Source organism: Erinaceus europaeus, chromosome 2, assembly GCF_950295315.1.
Source record: "Erinaceus europaeus chromosome 2, mEriEur2.1, whole genome shotgun sequence".
NCBI lineage: Eukaryota > Metazoa > Chordata > Mammalia > Eulipotyphla > Erinaceidae > Erinaceus > Erinaceus europaeus.
Window position 1 is genome coordinate 82,671,683 of NC_080163.1, and position 22,975 is coordinate 82,694,657.

The 22,975-nt window shown below is 38.8% G+C and overlaps 1 protein-coding gene across 9 annotated transcripts in view; it reads right to left on the reverse strand.

The window, feature by feature from the left end:
- The window catches only part of MTUS1 (microtubule associated scaffold protein 1), a 165,928-nt gene that overhangs the window by 31,375 nt on the left and 111,578 nt on the right, over window positions 1-22,975 (reverse strand). For all 9 annotated transcript variants that reach the window (XM_007516286.3, XM_060183457.1, XM_060183481.1 and 6 more), the window contains one exon: window positions 7,679-7,893. In XM_007516286.3, the coding sequence (XP_007516348.2) occupies window positions 7,679-7,893 (215 nt within the window). The remainder of the gene's footprint in view (window positions 1-7,678; window positions 7,894-22,975) is intronic.

A 22,975-nucleotide genomic window follows, 5' to 3' on the forward strand; every position in this document is an offset into this window, starting at 1 on the left:
TAAAATGCATTTTGTCACTTAGATACTGACTGCCTGTTTCTTTCCATTTGGCAACTCTTACATTCATGTCTCTGTCTTGGATGAGAAACCTTTCATAGTTTAGATAACAAGTTTATTTAATTTCTGTGGTATTGCAACATGAAGATTTCTATATGATATGAAAAAGGAGATGGGAGTCTATATAGAAAAATGCTTTTATACACATGCATTAAAAACATACAGTAGTCAAAGAAAAATGGATTCACCAGGATTTAATTAATAGTCACAGAGACACAGGCACTTAATGTCTGACTGTTGTCCCATCAGTGGGTCTGAACTGGCTAGCAAATGAATAGCAACAATAGCACACGGAATTTTGCAGAAGAGTCATATTAGATGGTTATGACTAATCTCCTTCCCACTGCCCATACAATAAATTACAGACACATTTTTTTTTTGTTTGGAGACATTTTCCTATAAATTGTTATTGTCATTCAGTTTTTCCTTGCTTAGGTGCTACTTGAGGCTAGATTCTACCTACAAATAAATAATTTTTAAAATGGTGAGGTACACTGAAAAAGTAGTTCAATTTTTTAGGGGTTGACCTTGATTCTATTTAGTTTTATCTATAATCTTATACAAACACCCATGTATGAAGAAATAAGGATTACAACTGTCAACATTGTCCTTCACTTTGGTTGTCTATATAGAACACTTAACTACCATGCAAGGATATATCAAAGTTAAAGCAAACTTAAAACTAACAATATAGTATGTCTTATGAGATAGAGCCTAGTACACTTTCTAAATTCACAAAACATGTTAGAATTCCTGCAATGCAATGAATTACATTAGTGACCAAAATTGGAAGTCTGTCATTATTAAAAAAAATAGATTAATGGTAATAAATACAATAATCAGACATTTCATTTCAGATTTTAATATTCCATAGTTATTTAGAAAAAGTTATTGATAATGAGAATATATCAATATATATCTATACCCTTCTATCTACCTATTCCATCTGTAATGGGGATAAGAGCAACAAAGGGCTGGGGGGCAGGTGGTGATGAACCCAATTAAGTGCACATGTTACCATGTGCAAGGACCTGGGTTTGAGCCCCCACTCTCCATCTGCAGAGGGGATGCTTCATGAGTAGTAAAGCAAGTCTTCAGGTATCTATCTTTATCTCCCATTCCCTCTCAATTTCTTCTGTCTTATCCAATAAAAAAAGAAAGGAAGGCAGGAAAGAAGGCAGGCAGGAAGGAAGGAAAAGAAAGAAAGAAAGAAAGAAAGAAAGAAAGAAAGAAAGAAAGAAAGAAAGAAAGAAAGAAAGAAAACCAGCCACCTGGAGTGGTGGATTCATACTGCTGGCACTAAGCCCAAGCACTAAGTCCCAGCAATAAGCCTGGTGGCAAAAATAAAATTTAAAAAAGAGAGAGAGAAAAACAAAGGGTTAAGAAAATATCTCTTGAAAAAATTGCTTAACTATTCCCCTAGGCATATCTTTCCAACTGTTTTATAACAGTGCCCTGTACACATTTGGCAATCAGTAAATATTTAACTGACTATAAAGAGCTAGAAAAGAACAAGGAGCACACATAAAGACTGTATATTTTCACATTATACCTGGGATTCCATCCTCTCATCATTCATTCATTCATTCATGCATACACTGTCTAGTATGTATAAGGTACTGCCACTTGCTGGGGTAGTTTCCTAATTAAGAACTAGATACAGATTCTGCTTTCAGCATATTGTCTTTGAAACAAATCAAATGCTGGGGCTGCTGCAGTGGCACACCTGGTTGAGTGCACATGTTATAATATTTAAGGACCCAAGTCTGAGCCTGTGGTCCCCACCTGCAGGGGGAAAGCTTTACTGTGGTGAAGCAGGGCTGCAGAGGTGTCTCTCTCTCTCTCTATCACCCCTTACCTCTCAATTTCTGGCTGTCTCTATCCAATAAATAAATAAAAGGTAATTAAAAAAAACCAAATTGCTTATAACTCTAATGCCTCAATTTTCTTACTTGTAAATTTGAAGTTTTAGGAAAATATTTAGTTATATCATAATATCTGGCACTAAAAAAGATACTCAGCAGATATTAAATTTCTTTTGCTTCTCCTCTACAAAACCTCCAAAGAAGAGTTAATACCTCTACTTTCAAAGCTCTTCCAAAAGACTGAAGACACAGGAATATGCTCTTTCAGCTTCTATGAAGCCAACATCACCCTGATACCAAAAGCAGACAGGGACACAATAAAAAAGAAAATTACAGACCAATATCTCTGATGAATATATATCCTAACATACTGAACAAAATTCTAGCCATCCAGATACAGGAGTACATTAAAAAGATTGTGCATCATGACCAAGTGGGGCTTATCTCAGGGATTTAAGGCTGGTTTAATACATGCAAATTAATGAATGTGATCCACCACATCAATAAAAGACCAAAAACCACATGATTATCTCAATAGATGCAGAAAAAGCCTTTGAAGAAATCCAACATCCCTTTATGATCAAAACACTACAAAAATGGGAATAGATAGTCCTTTAAGATAGTGGAATCCATATATAGCAAACGTACAGCTAAATGGAAAACTGGAAGCATTCTCCCTCAAATCAGGTAGTACACAGGGCTGCCCACTATCACCATTACTATTCAACGTAGTGTTGGAAGTTCTTGCCATAGCAAGAAGGCAGTAGGAAGGAATTGAAAGGATACAGAATGGAAGGGAAGAAGTCAAACTCTCATTATTTGCAGATGATATGATAGTATACATAGAAAAGCCTAAGGAATCCAGCAGGAGGTTTTTAGAAATTATCAGGCAATACAGTCAGGTGTCAGGCTGCAAAATTAACATACAAAAGTTAATGGCATTCCTCTATGCAAATACTAAGGTAGCAGAACAAGAAATCTAGAAATCAATCCCTTCTTCTTCTTCTAGCATTTGCCCTTCTTCCATAGCCAGTCAACAGCGTCAGGTTGAGCCTGATGTAAAGTTTCCAGACCTCCTTTGAATCTGGAGAGGTGGCAGTCGTTGACTATGTGGGTCAGAGTCTGTCTGTAGCCGCAGGGGCAGTTCGGGTCGTCCCTGGCTCCCCAGCGATGGAACATAGCGGCGCACCGGCCATGGCCTGTTCGATAGCGATTGAGGAGGGCCCAATCATAACGTGCTAGGTCAAAGCCGGGTTGACGCTTGCAGGGGTCTGTGATGAGGTGTTTGTTCTTTACCTCAGCTGACTGCCAACTCTGTTTCCAAGAGTCTGGAACAGAGAAGTTCAGTGTAGGCGTAGGGGACAAGATTGGGTGACGAGACGTCAAGCGTTGAACAGGGTGGGCGAAGATATCCACGTATATTGGCAGGTCCGGTCGAGCATAGATGTGGGAAATGAACTTAGATGATGCCGCATCCTGACGAATATCTGGCGGGGCGATGTTGCTAAGAACTGGCAGCCATGGAACCGGGTGGAACGGATGGTTCCAGAAATGATCCTCATGGAGGAATATAATTTGGAATCGACCAAGTGGACATGGGGGCTACGGAACCATACTGGGGCACAGTATTCTGCAGTGGAATAGCATAATGCCAGAGATGATGATTGTAGTGTGGAAGCGCTCGCGCCCCATGAGGAGCTGGCCAGTCTTGCAATCAATCCCTTGTACTATAGCAACAAAAACAATAAAATATCTAGGAATAAATCCAACAAAAGAAGTGAAAGACTTGTATACTGAAATTTATGAGTCACTATTCAAGAAAACAGAAAAAGACACAAAGAAGTGGAAAGATATTCCATGTTCACAGGTTGGAAGAATTAATATCATCAAAATGAATATACTACCCAAAGCCATATACAAACTTAATGCAATCCCCACCAAGATGACACCCAATTTTTTTTTTTTAGGAGAATAGAACAAAAGCTACAGATATTTATCTGGAACTAGAAAATACCTAGAATTGCCAAAACTATCCTGAGAAAAAAGAACAGAACTGGAGGTATGACACTCCCAGATCTCAAACTGTATTATAGGGCCCCTGTAATCAAAACAGCCTGGTACTGTAAATAGACACTCACCAGTGGAATAGAATTGAGAGACCAGAAATAAACTCCCACACCTGTGGACATCTAATCTTTGACAAAGGTACCCAAACTATCAAATGGGGAAAGCAGAGTCTCTTCAACAAATTGGAAAAAATGGGTTAAAACGTGCAAAAGAATGAAACTGAACCACTACATTTCAGCAAACAGAAAAGTAAATTCCAAATGGATCAAGGACTTGGATCTTAGACCAGAAACTATCAAATACTTAGAGGAAAATATTCGGAGAACTTTTTTCCATCTAAATTTTACAGGCAACGAAATGAATCCTTGAGTTGCAAGGAAGACTAAAACAAAAATAAAAGCTTCTGCACAGTAAAAGATACCACTACCAAACAGACACTTTGTAGAATGGGAGATCTTTACATGCTATACATCAGAAAAGAGGCTAATAACCAAAATATATAAAGAGCTCACCAGACTTCAGCAACAAGAAAACAAATGACCTCCATCCAAAAATGCGGAGAGGCTATGAACAGAATATTCACCCAAGAAGAGATCCAAAAAGCCAACAAACATATGAAAAAATGCTCCAAGTCATTGATTGTCACAGAAATGCAAATAAAGACAACAATGAGATACCACTTAACATCTGTGAGAATGTCACACATCAGAAAAGGAAGCAACAACAGATGCTGAAGAGACAAAGGGATCCTCCTGCAATGCTTGTGGGAATGTAAATTGGCCTAACCCCAGTGGAGAGCAGTCTGGAGAACTCTCAGAAGGTTACAAGTGGACCAACCATATGACCCTGCAATTCCTCTCTTAAGGATATATCCTAAGGAAACAAACAGACCCACTCAAGAAGATTTGCATACACTTATGTTCATAGCAGCCCAATTGGTATTACCCAAAATCTGGAAGCAAGCTAGATGCCCACCAACAGATGAATGACTGAGTAAACCATGGTATATATACAGTGGAATACTACTCAGCTATTAAAAATGGTGAATTCACCTTCTTCACTTCATTTGGCTGGAGTGTGAAGGAGTCATGTTAAGTGAGATAAGCCAGAAAGAGAAAGATGAATATGGGATGATCCTACTCACAGACATAAATTGAAAAATGAGAACAGAAAGGAAAACACAAAGTAGAACTTGGACTGGAGTCAGTGTATTGCACCAAAGTAAAGGATTCTGGGGTGGCGGGGGGAGGGGATTCAGGTCCTGGAACATGATGGTAGAGAGAGGGCCTAGAGGAGGTTAGACTGTTATGTGGAAAACTAAGAAATGCATGGTCTGGGAGGTGGCGCAATGGATAAAGCACTGGTCTCTCAAGCATGAGATCTTGAGTTCAATCCCCAGCAGCACATGTACCAGAGTGATGTCTTGTTCTTTCTCTCTCTCCTCTAATTTTTCAAATCAATCAATAAATAAAATCTTTAAAGAAAACTAAGAAATGTTAAACATGTACAAACTACTGTATTTTACTATTGACTATAAACCATGAATCCCCCAAGAAAGAAAAGAACAAAAAAAGAAGTTACAGTCTAATGGATATTTTACCTAGGGTTTGAAGAAGGATGACATTAGAGGGAATGAAAAAGACAAAAAAAGGGGAAGAAATAGTATAGACTAAGTTGATTTTTTTTTTACCAGAGCCCTGCTAGTCTCTGGGTTATAGTAGTGCCAGGGACTGAAACACTAACTTCTGAGCTTCAGGCATAAAAGTTTGTTAAGTAAACTGCTTCACTAAATCCCTAACCCCATGATAACTGATTTCACATAAGGACAAAGGCAAGAACTAGATGTGGTGTACTAGGGAGGCTGCATAATGGTTATGCAAAAGACTTTCTTGTGCCTGAGGCTCCAAGGTCCAAGGTTCATTCCACAGCACCATCAGCCAGAGCTGAGGAGAGCCCTGATGTATGTAATATGCAATATATATATGTGTGTGTGTGTGTGTGTGTGTGTGTGTGTGTGTGTATATATATATATATATATATATATATATTGTATTTTTATAAAGAATTGAATATGGAATTGGGCTACATATAGTAAAACAAAATAGTTTATTTCTAAATAGACTAACTGTTCTCTATATTTGATGTTATGTGATTTTCAATTTTACTTATAGAAACCTCTTAATGTCTTCCTTACATTAGATAAAGAATGTAGTGTACACCACTGTAACAATAAAATAGGTGAATGTTTCTACCTTCCTTTCAAATAATGTATTTTAATAAAACTAAGATGTTCAGGACATATTCATATATAAGCTGTCTACAAGTTTGGTAAACTATCAAAGGCACAGACTAAGTTATAGTTGCCTTTCTCCTAACCCTAGATAGGCCACCACAGCATAGTAGCCTTTGTGGAAATGAATTTAGGTTTCTTAGACTGAACTGCACTATAAGATAAGCAAATCAAACAACTTTTATCACCCTTGAGATGCCATACATTCTCTTTTTTTCTACAATTTTTAATGTTTATTTTAATTTTTATTATCTTTATTTATTGGCTAGAAACAGCCAGAAATTGAGAGGGAAGGGGGTGATAGAGAGGGAGAGAGACAGAGAGACATCTGCAGCCCCGCTTCACTACTTGTGAAGCTTTTCCCCTGCAGGTGGGGATTGGGGGCTCAAACTGGGTCCTTAAGCACTGTAATATGTGCACTCAACCAGATGCGCCACCACCCAGCCCCACATTCTCATTCTAAAACTAATTTAAAAATATCCAAAAAGCGCAAGCAAACATTCTTATCCCAGTGTTTTCTCTAAGATAATTACAGTTTTTGTTGCTATGCCAGTAGCATATGCTCACAGAAACTTTATTTTCTCAATGAATTTTAACTTGTTCCTAAATTAATATCCTTCTGGAACATAAAGCTAGAGTAAGTAAACAAAGAAAATCTGTTTTTCTTTTGTTGTACTACAAATTATTTAAGCAATGGGTGGAAATTCTGAAGAATCCCTAGACTCAAACTAGGAGTTACCTGAGTGAGGCTTTTGACCTATAAATAGGATCAATCTTATTTTTCAAAGTATTGAAATAGCTGTGACATGGGAATCTACTACAGTTTATACCAAAAAATAAGTAAAAAAATATAATAAAGTTACTGTTCATATATTCTGGAGGTATAGAGAAGTATGATAGCCAGTTATCTCTATTGGTCTAAGCAATTCTGGAGACGAAAAGAAGTACTTCAATGTTTACATGGCAAATTTCTGCAGATTGACTCAGTGTCAAGTGAGTAGACAAGAACATAACCGAATGCACTGTATCTTATCTAACCAATTATCAGTATTAAAATACTCACAAGTTCAGGAGTCAGGTGGTAGCGTACCAGGTGCAAAGCGCAAAAACTGCATCAGGATCCCAGTTCGTGCCCCCGGCTCCCCACCTACAGGGGGGTCGCTTCACAAGTGGTGAAGCAGGTCTGCAGGTGTCTTTCTCTCCCCCTCTGTCTTCCCCTCCTCTCTCCATTTCTCTGTCCTATCCAACAATGACGACATCAATAGCAATAATAACTACAACAATAAAAACACCAAGTGCAACAAAAAGGGGGAATAAATAAATTTTAAAAAAATACTTACACGTGCGAAAGTAATGACCCCACTTCCCTTCCATGGGAAGAGAGGGTATGTATCCTTACCTCAGACAGCAGGTGCTGAATCACAACTGTTAGTGCTTCGAACTTGACATTGCCATGGGAAAGAAGCTGCTTGAGCTGCAGGATAAATCCACTTTGGTTTTCACATTTTGTTTTATATTGAGTCAATTCAAGTGCTTTTTCAGAAGACAGCACATCTGGAGACGTCTGTGTCTGGATACATAAGCTTCTGGGAGTCTTTGGCCTGCCCTTTTCAACTGCAAAAGGAATTATTATAAGCACTAAAGTATGTGCTATTCATTTTTTATAACAACCACCATGTGTTCAAAACAACTAGGTAAGTCTTAGAAACGTATTTAAGTTATATTTACATTAAAAAAGCACATAGATAAGGAAACATAGTAAACAAATAGCTAGATATTTAGAATTTATAAACAGACATTGGCTTTAATTCTGACTTTGAAACATTTATTTGGTGCATAAAATAATGTGTATCAAGTAAATAAATTTAGCGGTCTAGAAATATGAATGTCATGTGCATAATGATGCTGACATCAGTTTCTAATTTTCTAGCTAGACTGGTAGTACAGATAGTTGACTAACAAATACCCTGACTGTATTCTCATAATATGAGTGAAAGAAAACTACAAATGTTTGAACCTTGAATGCCTTTCTTTTCCCTACACATTTTTGAATACTTATCTTTTTCTGGCTGGTGGCTTCATATTACAAAGATTTATACTGTAGAAGAATCATTCTCTCTCTCTCTCTCTCTCTCTCTCTTTTGTCTCCAGGGTTATTGGGTAATTGCTGGGGCTTGGTGCCTGCACTACAAACCCACTGCTCCTGGAAGCTATTTTTTTTTCCCTTTTGTTGCTCTTGTTGTTTATCATTATTATTATTATTACTGTCATTGTTGTTGGATAGGACAGTGAGAAATCGAGAGAGATGGGGAAGACAGAGGGGGAGAGAAAGATAGACACCTGCAGACCTGCTTCACCACTGGGGAGAGAAAGATAAACACCTGCAGACCTGCTTCACCACTTGTGAAGCAACCCTCCTGCAGGTGGGGAGCCGGGGGCTCAAACCGGAATCCTTAAGCAGGTCCTTATGCTTTGCACCATGCGCACTTAACCCACTGTGATACCGCCTGGCCCCCTAGAATCATTTTCTAATTACTATTAGGTCATCGCATACATTTTACTCACATTTTGTCCCTTATCTTTAAGTTCACGCTAACAGCACTATATTTCTGATGACTGTACTGTTCTGTTTTGTATGAAATATAAGCTTTGCTGACCTCTCCCCCTACCTGCAAAGTAGCAACAAAGTTTGTGTTTTTAAAAATTGTACCCCTCCTACCTTATGCTTTTGTTCACTAATCCTTTCTTAAATAAAAAATTAAAAAAAAAAATAAATAAAAAATAAATGATAATAACTAATGCTCTAAATTTATCTAAGGTGATAATTACTTTCTATGTCACAGTGCTTTGGGAATCACTATTTTAAATTAAAAAAATTGTTCCACTGTGGAACAATTCCAAATATCTGTTACTTTAAATACTAAACAATCAGATAAACAGGAAGCAAGTTGCCGAGTTTCTTGGAGTAGGCTCCCCCCCAAAAAAATTAAATAAAAATAAATAAAAACTGAGAAAATATAAAAACAAATGTTTTCTTATTTTTAGAGGCATTCCCTATGGCATCTACATTATATAGTAACAAACCTAAGACAACTTTATAAACTGATGGTTCTCTCAGGACAACCACAGTGACTACTTAAAGGAACAGAAAGACAACTCAGTACTCATGACCCAAGAACCAATGGCAAAATATACTCAAACTTTTCAAATCAAAACAAAAAGGTTCTCATCTTTCCTGGTTGTTTTCCATGACTAACTCCTATACACCCAGAGCACTAAAAAATATATCTTAAAGGCGGGGGAGGGTACTTAATCAATATTCTTTATTAAAAATTGTTAATTAGCAAGCACCACTTCCACAACACATAAAGTAAGCAATAGTCAAAATAATAAAGTTCTGAAGAACAACTTTGTAAAGTGACTATATTAGTAAAAAAAAAAAAAAGTCAAACTACTTTGAAATTTGTAAAAATTTCAGAGATTCATATTCCTTTACTTACATGATTTCTGACATTCCTACAATGTTCTTATGATAATTTTGTTTTACTGTTAATCAATTATTCTCATGTTCTCTAATTTTTACAGAACAAATTTATTGTCAGAATCTATGCTTCTGAATCCAAATCTCTACTGGTCCCTGCCATTCTGGAAAATGGAGACGAAGATGTAAATTACTACATCAATTTTAAAAAGTTTGAGAATCTACGATGATATTTTAATGCATTTAAACTCTCTGATAATTACTCATTACAATAAAACTACACATAAATGGGAGTCAGGCACTAGTACAGCAGGTTAAGCACACATGGTACAAAGTGCAAGGACTGGTTTGGATCCCAGTTCAAGCCCATGGCTCCTCACCTGCAGGGGAGTCGCTTCATAGGTAGTGAAGCAGGTCTGCAGGTGTTTCTCTGTCTCTCTTCCTCTCTATCTCCCCCTTCTCTCTCAATTTCTCTCTGTCTCTATCCAACAACAAATAAAATTTTTTTTTTAAAAAACTACACATAAATATCTACATTTCCTATAAAATTTTCATAATTTATACAAATCAAAAAAAATTCAACTCAATGGCCATTGTATGTATTCATGTATTAAAACAAGTTTAATTCTTGTAGCTTTGCTATGTGTTACTAATACTTATTGGAATCATCATTTATTAATAAACCTCTTTAAGTTCATCATTTCTTTTTATTTATTTGCTCGAGACATGGAGACCTAGAGGGGAGGGGAGAGAGAAAGGGAGAGAGACAGAGACACCTATAGCATGGCTTCATGGTTCGAGAAGCTTCTCCCCCTCCAGGTGGGGACCAGGGACTTGTACCTGGGTCCTTGCACACTGTCACATGTGCACTCAACCAGATGTGCTAGATCCAGCCCCAAGTTTATAATTTCTTAAATATTTGTTTTATTAACATTTCTAGACTTTTTATGCTGATCTATTTAAGGCATAGATATGTTTCTCAGAAGGCATTTTGTACAGAATCAGTCAATACTATTCACATGTGTAAAAACTAAGAGATCAGAGTTGGGCATGCTAGCTCCTTATTTTACCTCTGAAACCATTATTTATTATTTTATTTTATTATTATTATTTTTTTACCAGAGTACTGCTCAGCTCTGTTTTATGGTGGTGCAGGGGATTGAACCTGGCACTTTAGAACCTCAGGCATGAGAGTCTGTTTGCATAACCATTATGCTATCTACCCCTGCCCTGTTAGGTTCTTTTCAAGTCAGTACTTCTTAAAGGCTTTTCCTATGCCATGGTGGCCTCAATGCCTGAGACAAACTCATACTTTCTTTCAGGTTATGTCTCAAACAGTTAAGCTTTTCCCTGGTTTATTTTTGAGAATTAAATAGCTACGGTCCACAAGTGATAGTGGTATTTGTACATTTTATTATATTTTGGTTGCTTTAGTTTTTGCTAACAAAATAGTAATGTGTACTTAAAGAGTTTCATTCTCCATATTCTGGAGCTGTTATACGTATAAGGGCACATATATCCTTTGAAAGTTTAAAAAATTCTCTAGACCCCAAATCTAAATTAGGATTGTTGCTGAGATCATTCTAGAATAAACGTAAATAGTTTTTGATAAGGTGCACACTGGGAAATATTGACTATTCAAGTGTGGTTGTATTCTGAATCTGAGGGCCTCCTGGCTGATTCTGTTACCCCACTAATCACCAGGGTTGATTTGGCTGATGTGGCTGGCGAGGCAGGTTTCCCGTTCCTCTCTCACTCCATATGAGCCCCCCACCCCCAGCTGCACTCTGTAGAAAAAGATGACGTATCAGATGTCAGGATCAGAAAAACAAAACAAACAAACAAAAACTAGTATAGTCATGGGCCCCTTGGAATATAACTAAAATGGGCCTACTAGCTATCTTTAAAATGGAAACCCCAAATCTTCATCAGCAATATTCCAGCCTTTAGGTTCATGATTAGTCAACAATTTGTTTGGCTTTATAAAAATAATCTTTTCAGTCACCAGGTTCCAGATGCTAACATGATGCCAACCAGACCTCCCTGGACAGACAACCCCACCAATGTTTCCTAGAGCTCCAATTCCCCAGAGTTCTGACCCACCAGGGAAAGAGACAGGTTGGGAGTATGGATCAACCTGTCAACACCCATGTTCAGCGGTGAAGCAACTACACCTTCTGTACCCCATAATGACCTTGGGTCCATAATCCCAGAGGAATAAAGAATAGGAAAGCGGGAATTGGGCGGTAGCGCAGCAGGTTAAGCGCAGGTGGTGCAAAGTGCAAGGACCCACATGAGGATCCTGGTTCGAGCCCCTCCCCACCCCCCACCTGCAGGGGAGTCGATTCACAAGTGGTGAAACAGGTCTGCAGGTGTCTATCTTTCTCTCTCTCTCTCTCTCTCTCTGTCTTCCCCTCCTCTCTCCATTTCTCTTCTGTCCTATCCAATAATGATGGCATCAATAACAACAACAATCATAACTACAACAATTAAAAACAACAAGGGCAACAAAAGGGAAAATAAATTAATATTAAAAAAAAAGAATAGGAAAGCTATCAGGGGATGGGATGGGATATGGAGAGCTGGTAGTGGGAATTGTGTGGAGTTGTACCCCTTATCCTATGGTTTTTGTCAAGTATTTCCTTTTTATAATGATGATGATGAAGGAGGAGGAGGAAGAGGAGGAGGAGGAGGAGGAGGAGGAGGAGGAGGAGGAGGAGAAGAAGAAGAAGAAGAAGAAGAAGAAGAAGAAGAAGAAGAAGGTGACCTTCCCCCAGTATATATGAGTAGCTATGCTCCCCTGATAGAATCTCTGAAACAAGCTCAAAAGTTTGGTTGTATTCTAATCATTCAAGTCTTCTGTTGCCTACCTATCTTTTCTTTCCTTCATTTTATTTTAAAGATGTGCAGCTCACTTGGATAGTATGCTGTTTTGCCATGTGTACAAATCAGGTTTGAGCCTGGTCCCATCGTATTAAAGGAAGTTTCAATCTTTCTCTGTCTTTAAAAAAAAAAAAAAAAAAAAAAGGAAACAAGGAAGAAGGAAAGTGTGCACTTTACTAGAGGTACAGTGAACCAAAGCACTGCTCCGGCATACTTGGTGCCAGGGTCAAAGCCAAGGCCTCACAGATTCAAGTTCTGAGCTCTATTGCTGAGTTGCCTCCCTGGCTACATTAGCTGCTTTCTTCATTTATTCTTGTCTAATAGGTGTTTCACCTGCAGTGGCAGTAAAGTGTTAGGATGATAATTCTATCTAACTAGAAAATAAAGAGAGAAAGTGACTGCTTTGGTAGAACATCAGCAATTCACATACCAACTTTTTCATCAAGATTGTTTTTTCTTTCAAGTATTCTTTTTAAAGTTTACTTTATGGGAGGGTGATAGTTTACTGCTGGGGAATTATGCAGATGTAGTCTTTGCCCTCACTCTGGTGCCTCAAGTGCCTCTCCCAACCAATGCTGTCCCGACATGTCACTCCTGGCTGTTGCCCTATGAAAAGCCCTCCTACTTCCGCCCCCCCCCTCCCGCCCATTTTTTTACCTGGGGGACTGAAGGCTGGTGTGGGTAGCGGGCACGGCCATTTTTGGCTAGCTCCACGTGGCCTGAACCACTGCACTCGGACCCAACCTTGAGGGGCCCAGGCGAATAAAGGATTGTGTTCCCTCTGCGCTTGGATTCTCTCTCCTCAGTGTCCCGCCTCCGCAAAGCGACTGTTTACAGTATAGTCTTAAACACAGAGACACAACCTGCCATCTTCCTGTGGTGTCCAGCAGACACAATAGGATCCCAATGTTCCGTTAGGCTGTCCCATACCATCCTTTCTCAAAGTCATTTGCTGCAATGCAATGTCTATCAGACTTTTTAATGGTCAGTGAATCAGAATTTCACAGTGGAAGAATCCCATGTGTCAGCATCACTCCTAAACACAACCACTTCGCTTCAGATAGGAATTACCTATATCACAATTTGGTCACCCACCAAGAACCTCATAGATCGTAAGCAAGAATTTATCCTATTGTGTATTCTTCATAAGTGAAATGACATATACAGAAGAGTTTTCATTATATGCTAGTTTTCAGACATTAAAACAAGAAGAGGAGGAGGAGAAGAGGAGAAGAAGAAGATGAAGAAACCCTAAAGTTCGTAAGTAGAGAATTGGTTTATAACACATTCAATACAGTGGGTTATCACAGCTGCAAACAGAAATTGGAAGCTTTTGGGTGTTGGGCTATAGCTCACCTAGTTAAGTGCACATACTGCGAAGAGCAATGACCAGCTTCAGGACCATAGTTTGAGCCCCTGCCCCTGCCTCCCCACCGCAAGTGGTGATGCAGGTCTGCAGTTGTCTCTTCCTCTTCCCCCTCAGTCTTCCCCTCCTCTCTCAATTTCTCTGTCCTATCCAACAACAACAACAGCAACAACAACAATAACAGCACCACCAACAACAACAATGGAAAAAAGATGACCACCAGGAGCAGTGGATTCATAGTACAGACACTGAGCCCCAGTGATTAGCCTGGAGAGAGAGAGAAAGAAAGAGAGAGAGAGAGAGAGAGAAAGAGAGAGAGAGAAAAGGGAGGAAGGGAGTGAGGGAGGGAGGGAAAAAAGAAATTGGAAGCTTTCTGTGGTGGATGAAAAGAACATAGAATGGTGGAGGTAGGTAACATAATGGTTATACAAAGAGACTCTCATACCTAAGGTCCCAAAGTTCCAGGTTCAATCCCTTGTACCACTATAAACCAGAGCTGATTAGTGCTCTGGTAGGAAAAAAAAAAAAAAGAATCTAGTAAAGAGCAGTGCAGATACTCTGCTGTTAAACTGGTGAAAATATAACAGCATGTTTTCCATTTGATGCCAGTAAAATGTATAACAAAACTTCACAGAATACATAACTATCATGGAGTTGAATGCATAGCTTCTTCACAAATTTTAAAATAGTGTTTTTTTGTAGAGCCAGGGACTTTTATGTACCGAATTTCACTGCTCTTAAGCCACATTTTCACTGACTGAGAAACAGATGTTGAGAGAGAGGGATACTTAAAAAAAAAAACAAAACCAAAATTTCCCTGGGTGCAATGGCACCTCCCATATGGTATCAGGGACCATGCACATGACAAGGCATAAGCCCAACTCTGTCAGTTATGGCTCTGACTCTGTAAAAAAAAAAAAAAAAAAAAGTTTCTTAAAAGTTGGTTTAAATAAATTTTGAGCATCTATTTTTTTAGTGAATGAATTTTAAAAAATATTTATTAATTTATTCCCCTTTTTACCCTTGTTTTATTATTGATGTCGTTGTTGGATAGAACAGAGAGAAATGGAGAGAGGAGGGGAAGACAGGGGGGAGAGAAAGACACCTGCAGACCTGCTTCATTACTTGTGAAGCGACTCCCCTGCAGGTGGGGAGCCGGGGGCTTGAACCAGGATCCTTATACTGGTCTTTGCGCCACCTGCACTTTAATGCACTGTGCTACTGCCCAACTCCCAAATGAAATGTTTTACAAGGCTGTTGTCTGAGGGGCACAGTTTCACACTTTCCCCTAAATAGGTGTTATAACACTTTTTCCCCTCCCCACTCATTCAGGGCACTGAGCCCTTTACTTCCTTATAACCTCTCCCTCCACTTAGTAACCTCACATCTCAGCACCTCTATCTTTAACCCTTAGTCAATAAAATATAGTCACTTAAATAGTCCATCCATATGGCTTCCTTGAGAATCAGTTAGGAATTTAAATATGTTTTATCAATGCAAATATTCAGAATAGATTTCCAGCCAAGGAGAGAAAACATTGACGTGCTATTTTTCTAAAAGTGCATGTTTTCACATTTTAAATTAAGTGCAAAAAAGCAAAGAGATTGCCATCTACATAGAGCTTTAAAAAAAAAAGTGTGACCTTAATCTTCCGCTCCACATACTGTGTTCTCTAAGGACAAAATTATACCACATGGTAGCTGATGGCCTAGTTTTGAGTATCCATCCCCTGCTTCTTATTCCTGGCTCATCTCAAGATCAGAAATGATGCAAAAAAATCTCCACTGATGTTCAAAGGCTAATGCTCATAATAGTAGAAAAACAGTTTCCCTTAAATTCTACAACATCCATTGTTCATAGGAATTTAGCATAATTTAAATCAAATTTTGCCCTTGCAAATTAATAATATGGTCCCAGTTAATAACATGGTACCATTTGATAACTTATATATTTAAAAGTATAAAGTATTTTGTTTATTATCAGTCTGCAGGATATATTCTCATTTCAAAGATTCAACGTTATCAGGAGTCTTACAACCAAATATTAAGTTCTGTATAGTCTTCTTGATAACTTGATCACTACCGTATCTATTCTGGGACTCATTTCAGCCTAATCAAACAGGAACCCTATCAGAAAAGTAAAAGGTACTGAATCAAAGGCACATGCTCACTTACAAAATATCTGGGTGATGCTGTCTGCCATCTCTATTCTTTCTAGGAAAGGCAAATTTAGTAAAATTAAAAACTAGCCTAATGAACCTATTCATCATCATTTTTAAAATACTTGGGTAAAAAGGAATAGGGTAACTCCTCACTCTCAGTTTACTCAGGTACAGAGATGCCCATCATCTTAAGGCTAAAACAATTTTTGAAAAAAGAAAACTTAACTATTTTTATTTGTTATTATTTGTTATTAATAGTATTTTGTAAGATTATAGTGTATAATTCCACACTGCACCCACCACCAAAGTTCTGTATCCACACCCTTAGAAAGAAAAAAAATTAGAAAAAAAAAAAAAGAAATAATCACCCCCAAATGACAACTGTATAGTAGATATCTTTTGGATGCTTTTATAACAAATTGGTTATTGTGGGGTTGGGTGGTGGCACAACTGGTTGAGTGCATGTTACAATGTGCAAGGACCCAGGTTCAAGCCCCCAGACCCTGCCTGCAGGTGGAAAAGCTTTACAAGAGGTGAAGCAGGGCTGCAGGTGTCTCTCTCCCTCTCAGTCTCCCCTTCCCTCCCAATTTCTGGCTGTAGCTAGCTAACAAATAAAGATAATAAAAAAATTCTTTATCACTGAGGCTTGGTGGTCTTCTTATTTCCTTATTCTTCCCCTTTTCTTATAAAGACAGAGAGAAATAGGTAAGAGAGGGAGAGAGAAGACACGTGAAGCACTGTTTCACAGTTCATGAAGCTTCTCCCCTCCAAGTAGCGACTAGAGGTTTGAACTTGCATCCCCTCAAATATTAATATGTGTGTTCTATCTGGTGTATCACCACAAGGTCTCTAAGAATATGATATTGATAACAAGGTGATAGAATTGTGAATACAATGTGGTGCAAGCAGAAGTGGAGAAATATCCAGATCTGAGGCAGTCAAAGGTTTTTATAGGCAGAGTCAATGGGCATTTGCATATATGACATTCTCAGGAGGAAAGGCCAAAAAATGCAAAATGATATAAGTACAGGAGACCCTGGATGCCCTGGTGCCCAGTGCTGACAACTGTCGGAACTCCAACAGTTATAATAAGATATTGTGACTAGACATAAAAGTGTGAGAACATATGTGTCATACAAGATTTAAGCATTTGAGAGGCTACGCAGGGGCATGCAGCAGGGAGGGCAGGAGGGACACCCAGTGACAATGAGAAGAGATAGGAAAAACCCAATGTACTGCTGCTGCCATAAAGGACTTAGTAACTACATGGGTAAAGAAGACCTAGTTTAATTTATTTTTATTTTTATTATCTTTATTTATTAGCTAGAGACAGCTAGAAATCAAGAGGGAAGGGGTGGTAGGGAGGGAGATAGATGCCTGCTGCCCTGCTTCAGCATTCATCAAGCTTCCCCTAGTAGGTGGGGACCAGGGCTTAAACCTGGATCCTTGCACATTATAACATGACCAAGTAGCCAGGGGGCGCCACCACTTGGTCCCAAGAAGACCTAGTTTGAGTTCTAAGTCCTAGATAGGAAATAAGTAGGAATAAGTAGGAGCATGTAAGAATGGGGGCAAGTTTGCTGTGCGAATTGTTGAGGGAGGTACTATAACATTCTCTAACATTTTGTTCTTTATTTTTCAAAATGATTTTTTTTTAATGTGGTGAGCATTGCATACGTAACAAAAAAGAACCTGACCACGCAGATCTACTCTGCTGTACTGCGGACTGTTTTGTGGTTTCCACTGATTCCATAACCACATTAAACAGAATGAGTATTCTTTATTTTTGGTTTTTGACATAAAACATTAGCATACCACTTGCAAAACAGATCACCAAAAATAGTGGAAAACAGTGGAAACAGTAATAAGGATAACAGGAACACTTAAAAGCCTGCTTGCTCATAACACTTTGCAATTTTAACCGTGTCTGCCACACAATTTTCTTAAGGAGGAATGAGCTTAAAAAAATGAATTAGTGATTTACAAGATTAATAGATAATAGGAGTATAGTTCCACGCCACTCTTACCACCAAAGTTCTGTGCTCCACCCCACCCCCAGCCTCCATAATAACCCTCACAGTTCTTCCAAGGTCTTAAAGACAGTTGAGTACTACTTTTTTTTTTTTTCCAAGTCTGTGTGTTTCAATTTTTCATATTCCACATCTGGTAGTTGTCCTTCACTTTGTTATTTCATTAAGAACGATCACCTTCAGTTCCATCCATTTTGTCCCAAAGGACACAATATTGTATTTTAATTGCTGAGTAGTATTCCATTGAATATATCTCATAAATTCTGAATTAAGTAAGTCATCTAGATGAGCATTTAGATAAGAAATCAGTCCTTTATTCCTCATATATACTCAACCCATATCTATGACCTTGGGAGAACTATGGCAGTTGGGATGGGGGGCACAGAACTCTGGTGGTGGGAATGGTATGAAATTATACTTCCATTATCATATAATTTTATGAATCACTATTAAATCACTAATGAAAAAAATCAAACTAATTAAAAAAACACAATGAGAGAGTCGGGCAGTAACATAGCAGGTTAAGTGCATGTGGCTCAAAGCACAAAGACTGGCATAAGGGTCCTGGTTCAAGGCCCCGGCTCCCCACCTGCCGGGGAGTCACTTCACAAGCGGTGAAACAGGTTGGCAGGTGTCTGTCTTTCTCTTCCCCTCTCTATTGTCCCCTCCTCTCTCCATTTCTCTGTCCTATCCAACAACGATGACATCAATAACAACAACAATAATAATTACAACAATAAAACAAGGGCAACAAAAAGGAATATTTAAAAAATTAAAAATAAACAAAAACAAAAAACACAATGAGCCTGTGGTAGTCTGTACATATTTATCAAAATATGCTATACTTACTATTCAAAATAGAAATTTTTATGATATTTGAAGATTAGCTCTTTACTCTAAAAGTGTTAATAGTAATCTTAATTTAGTAACCACATGTGCCATTTTTCTATTTCTAGGTAGACATAGCATTTGCTGAACACGGAACATTTCAAACTCACAGAGCACAATGCTTGGGCTGATGGTGCTGGGTGGCTAGAGGTGTACCGTGTTGCGTGCACACATTACAATGTTCAGGTTTTGGGGGGCTGGGTGGTGGCATACCTGGTTGAGTGCACAATGTTCAGGTATTTCATATTACCCATGCCAATTCTTTGGGGCTAAGGTGAGCTTTTAACATTCCAAGGCATTTAAAATTGTATGTTGTCCTACTGTTACATATTTTGCAATGACTCATATTATACAATAAAAATACCTAAAAAGATATATTTTTTTTAATTTTATTTAATTTTATTTATTTTATTTATTCCCTTTTGTTGCCCTTGTTGTTTTTTATTGTTGTAGCTATTGTTGTTGTTGTTGTTGGATAGGACAGAGAGAAATGGAGAGAGGAGGGGAAGACAGAGAGGGGGAGAGAAAGATAGACACCTGCAGACCTGCTTCACCACCTGTGAAGCGACTCCCCTGCAGGTGGGGAGCCAGGGGCTCGAACCGGGATCCTTCTGCCGGTCCTTGTGCTTTGCGCCACCTGCGCTTAACCCGCTGCGCTACAGCCCGACTCCCCAAAAATACCTAAAAAGATATTCTTATGCATTGAGGAAAGCTTACGAACTGTGGATTCTCTCTCACACTGCCTTTCTATCTCTCTATCTGAAAAAAGACAATTGTAACTATTAAACTACTATTTCAGGGTAAATATATTATTATAACTTTCTCTTAAAAAAACAACTTACAAAGAATCACTTAACAGGCAGTGAGACAGGTCTGCAGGTGTCTATCTTTCTCTCCCCCTCTCTGTATTCCCCTCCTCTCTCAATTTCTCTCTGTCCTATCCAACAATAACAACATCAGTGTCAACAAAAAGGGCAACAACAACAACAACAACAACAAAAAAACAGAAAAAATGGCCTCCAGGAGCAGTGGATTCGTAGTGCAGGCACTGAGCCCCAGCAAATAACCCTGGAAGCCAAAAAAAAAAAAAAAAGCTTGACTGTGACTTTAAATATCCAGATTATCAAGAAAATAGATTTCTTGTGTCCACTTAGATTTAGATACCCTCCTCACCTACTTCCTATTACAGTTCTCTCACTCACTCCAAAGCTAACCTCATCAAAGCAAGGACCACAAAAAGCTGAATAAGGGCAAGAGACTGGCATACTTTAATGCCAGATGACTCTTTAGTCACTATCAGGCCACCTCATCAGCTGGAGCCCTAATTGTGGAGTCCTGAGATTCCCAAACATACATGATGGGCCTAGCCCTCAAATAGATGCCTCTCTCCATTGTTACTAGTCATTCCTATCAGGAACAACACAATAGACTTCCTTATGGCACCCCATAGGACCTTGCCCTCAACTTGGATCAACAAAGGTAGAGATTGTTCCATCCTCTGAAGGGAGGCTGGACAACATACTCTATGTACCCCTGAGGAAGATGGGTACTGATATTGGGGCAGCTTGGAACGTTCCTTCTTATGACCACAGAATGTGAGCTCAGATCTACAGGGATGCAGAGGTCACACAGGCTCCTAAGCTGAATATGGGCCTCAGATCACATCAAATCGATGGGGTTTACAATCAACAATATTTATACCCTTTTCCCATATTTGGGAGCTACTCTCTTCCCTGACCCAGCTTTCTGGTCCTTTTTCCAGCCATGACATCATCTCCCCATACAATAATCAGAATCCACCTGCCTATCAGATTTCAGGCTCAGGCACAAAAAACAAACAAAAACCAAAAAACACTAGTATAGCCACAGGGCCTTTAGAATATAAAATATGCCGACTAGCTATCTACAAAACAGAGACCCACCCCCCAACTCTTCACCTGCACTATTCCAGCCTTTAGGTCCATGATTGGTCAACAATTTGTTTGGCTTTGTATGTTAACTCTCTTTTCAGCCACCAGGTTCCAGATGCTAGCATGATGCTGACCAGACTTCCCTGGACAGACAACCCCACCAATATGACTTGGAGCTCTGCTTCCCCACTAGGGAAAAAGAGATACAGGCTGGGAATATGGATCGACCTGTCAATGCCCATGTTCAACAGGGAAGCAATTACAGAAGCCAGACCTTCAACCTTCTGCATCCCACAATGATCTTGGGTCCATACTCCCAGAGAGTTAAAGAACAGGGAAGCTATCAAGGGAGTGGATGGTATACGGAAGTCTGGTGGGGTAATTGTGTGAAGTTGTACCCCTCTTATCCTATGGTTTTGTCAATGTTTCCTTTTTATAAGTAAAAATTTTTTTAAAAAGGAAATAGATTTCTTAAGTTTCAAAAATGTGTCGCTGGGCTGGGTGGTAGTGCAGTGGGCTAAACGCTCAAAAATGTGCCACCAACTTCCAAGGAAAGTTCATGGAAATTCACTACATTCAGAAGTACTTTTAAGAAGACATTTACCAAGGAAGGAGACAGGAGATAGCTCACCTAGTAGACAGCACACTTTATCATGTGTGAGGTTTGAATTTCTGATATGGGAGCAGCATGCAAAGAGGGAGCTTGACAACTGATGAAGCAGTGCTGTGGCATCTCTCCTCTGTCTCTTTCCCACCTCGACCTTTCACCCTCTATGGAAGGAAGCAAGAAAGGAAGGGAAGGAAGGAGGGAGGAAGAGGGGAGGGGGCGTGATAGGGAAAAGGAAAGTCCAAGAGCAGTGGAATTGTAGTCATGAAGATCCCGTGAAACCTTGGTGGCAAGGGGGGACAAAAGAATAATAATTTTTTTGAAATAATCTAAAATTTCAAACTTGTGGTTTTGCTTCATGATAAGAGAACATACTATAAAATGGAATACAACAAAAAATTGCAAATAATATTAGGCCTACTAAATTTTTTAAGTGTGGATAAAACTTTTTATTCTAGTAATCTAACAAAAATTGTTTAAAATTAATTTTTATTTCAACCTAATCTTGGAAATAATTTCCAGACTTGCTCACATTGTACATGGACAACTGGCTAGGCCACTTTTTAGAGCATAAGGACTAAAACATATCTACCAAGTTCCCACTGATGTGAATGAGATGCTATTTCACTAGACAGCAGGCACCATTACTGTGGTGTTTTGGCTTTTTTCCCATTTTTTTAATCATTAAACCAACTGCCTGCATTATTAAATACTAGCATGTATACACATGGACCTTTGATTTTTAGTTCATGTCTTTTTTTAAATTTTTTAAAAAAATATTTATTTATTCTTTTTTGTTGCCCTTGTTGTTTTATTGTTGTAGTTACTGATGTCACCGTTGTTGGATAGGACAGAGAGAAATGGAGAAGACAGAGGGGGAGACAAAGATAGACACCTGCTTCACCGCCTGTGAAGTGACTCCCCTGTAGGTGGGGAGCTGGGGGGCTCAAACCAGGATCTTTACTCTGGCCCTTGCACTTTGCGCCACCTGAGCTTAACCTGCTGTGCTACTGCCCGACTCCCTTAGTTCATGTCTTTATGCACTTTTAGATCCATCATTTTCACTAGGCACATTAAAAAAAAAAAAGCCAGTTCAGTCACACCATGCAGTGTTTTTTTTTATTTCAAAAAGTATGACACACACCAACAAGGTGTACTTTTTAATTTAACAGATGAAAGAACACAGTACAAATAATAGCATTCTCTTACCACTGGGGAATGATCCCCAAACACAAACAAATTCTATACAGCCCTTTTCCTTGTGATGCCCACTGCCAACACATTTACTGTTTTAGAATTGTTATTGTGTCTCTTCTATTACTTTCACACCTTGAGCTAGCCAGCTCAAGCAGTGTCACTGCTGTCCTTTC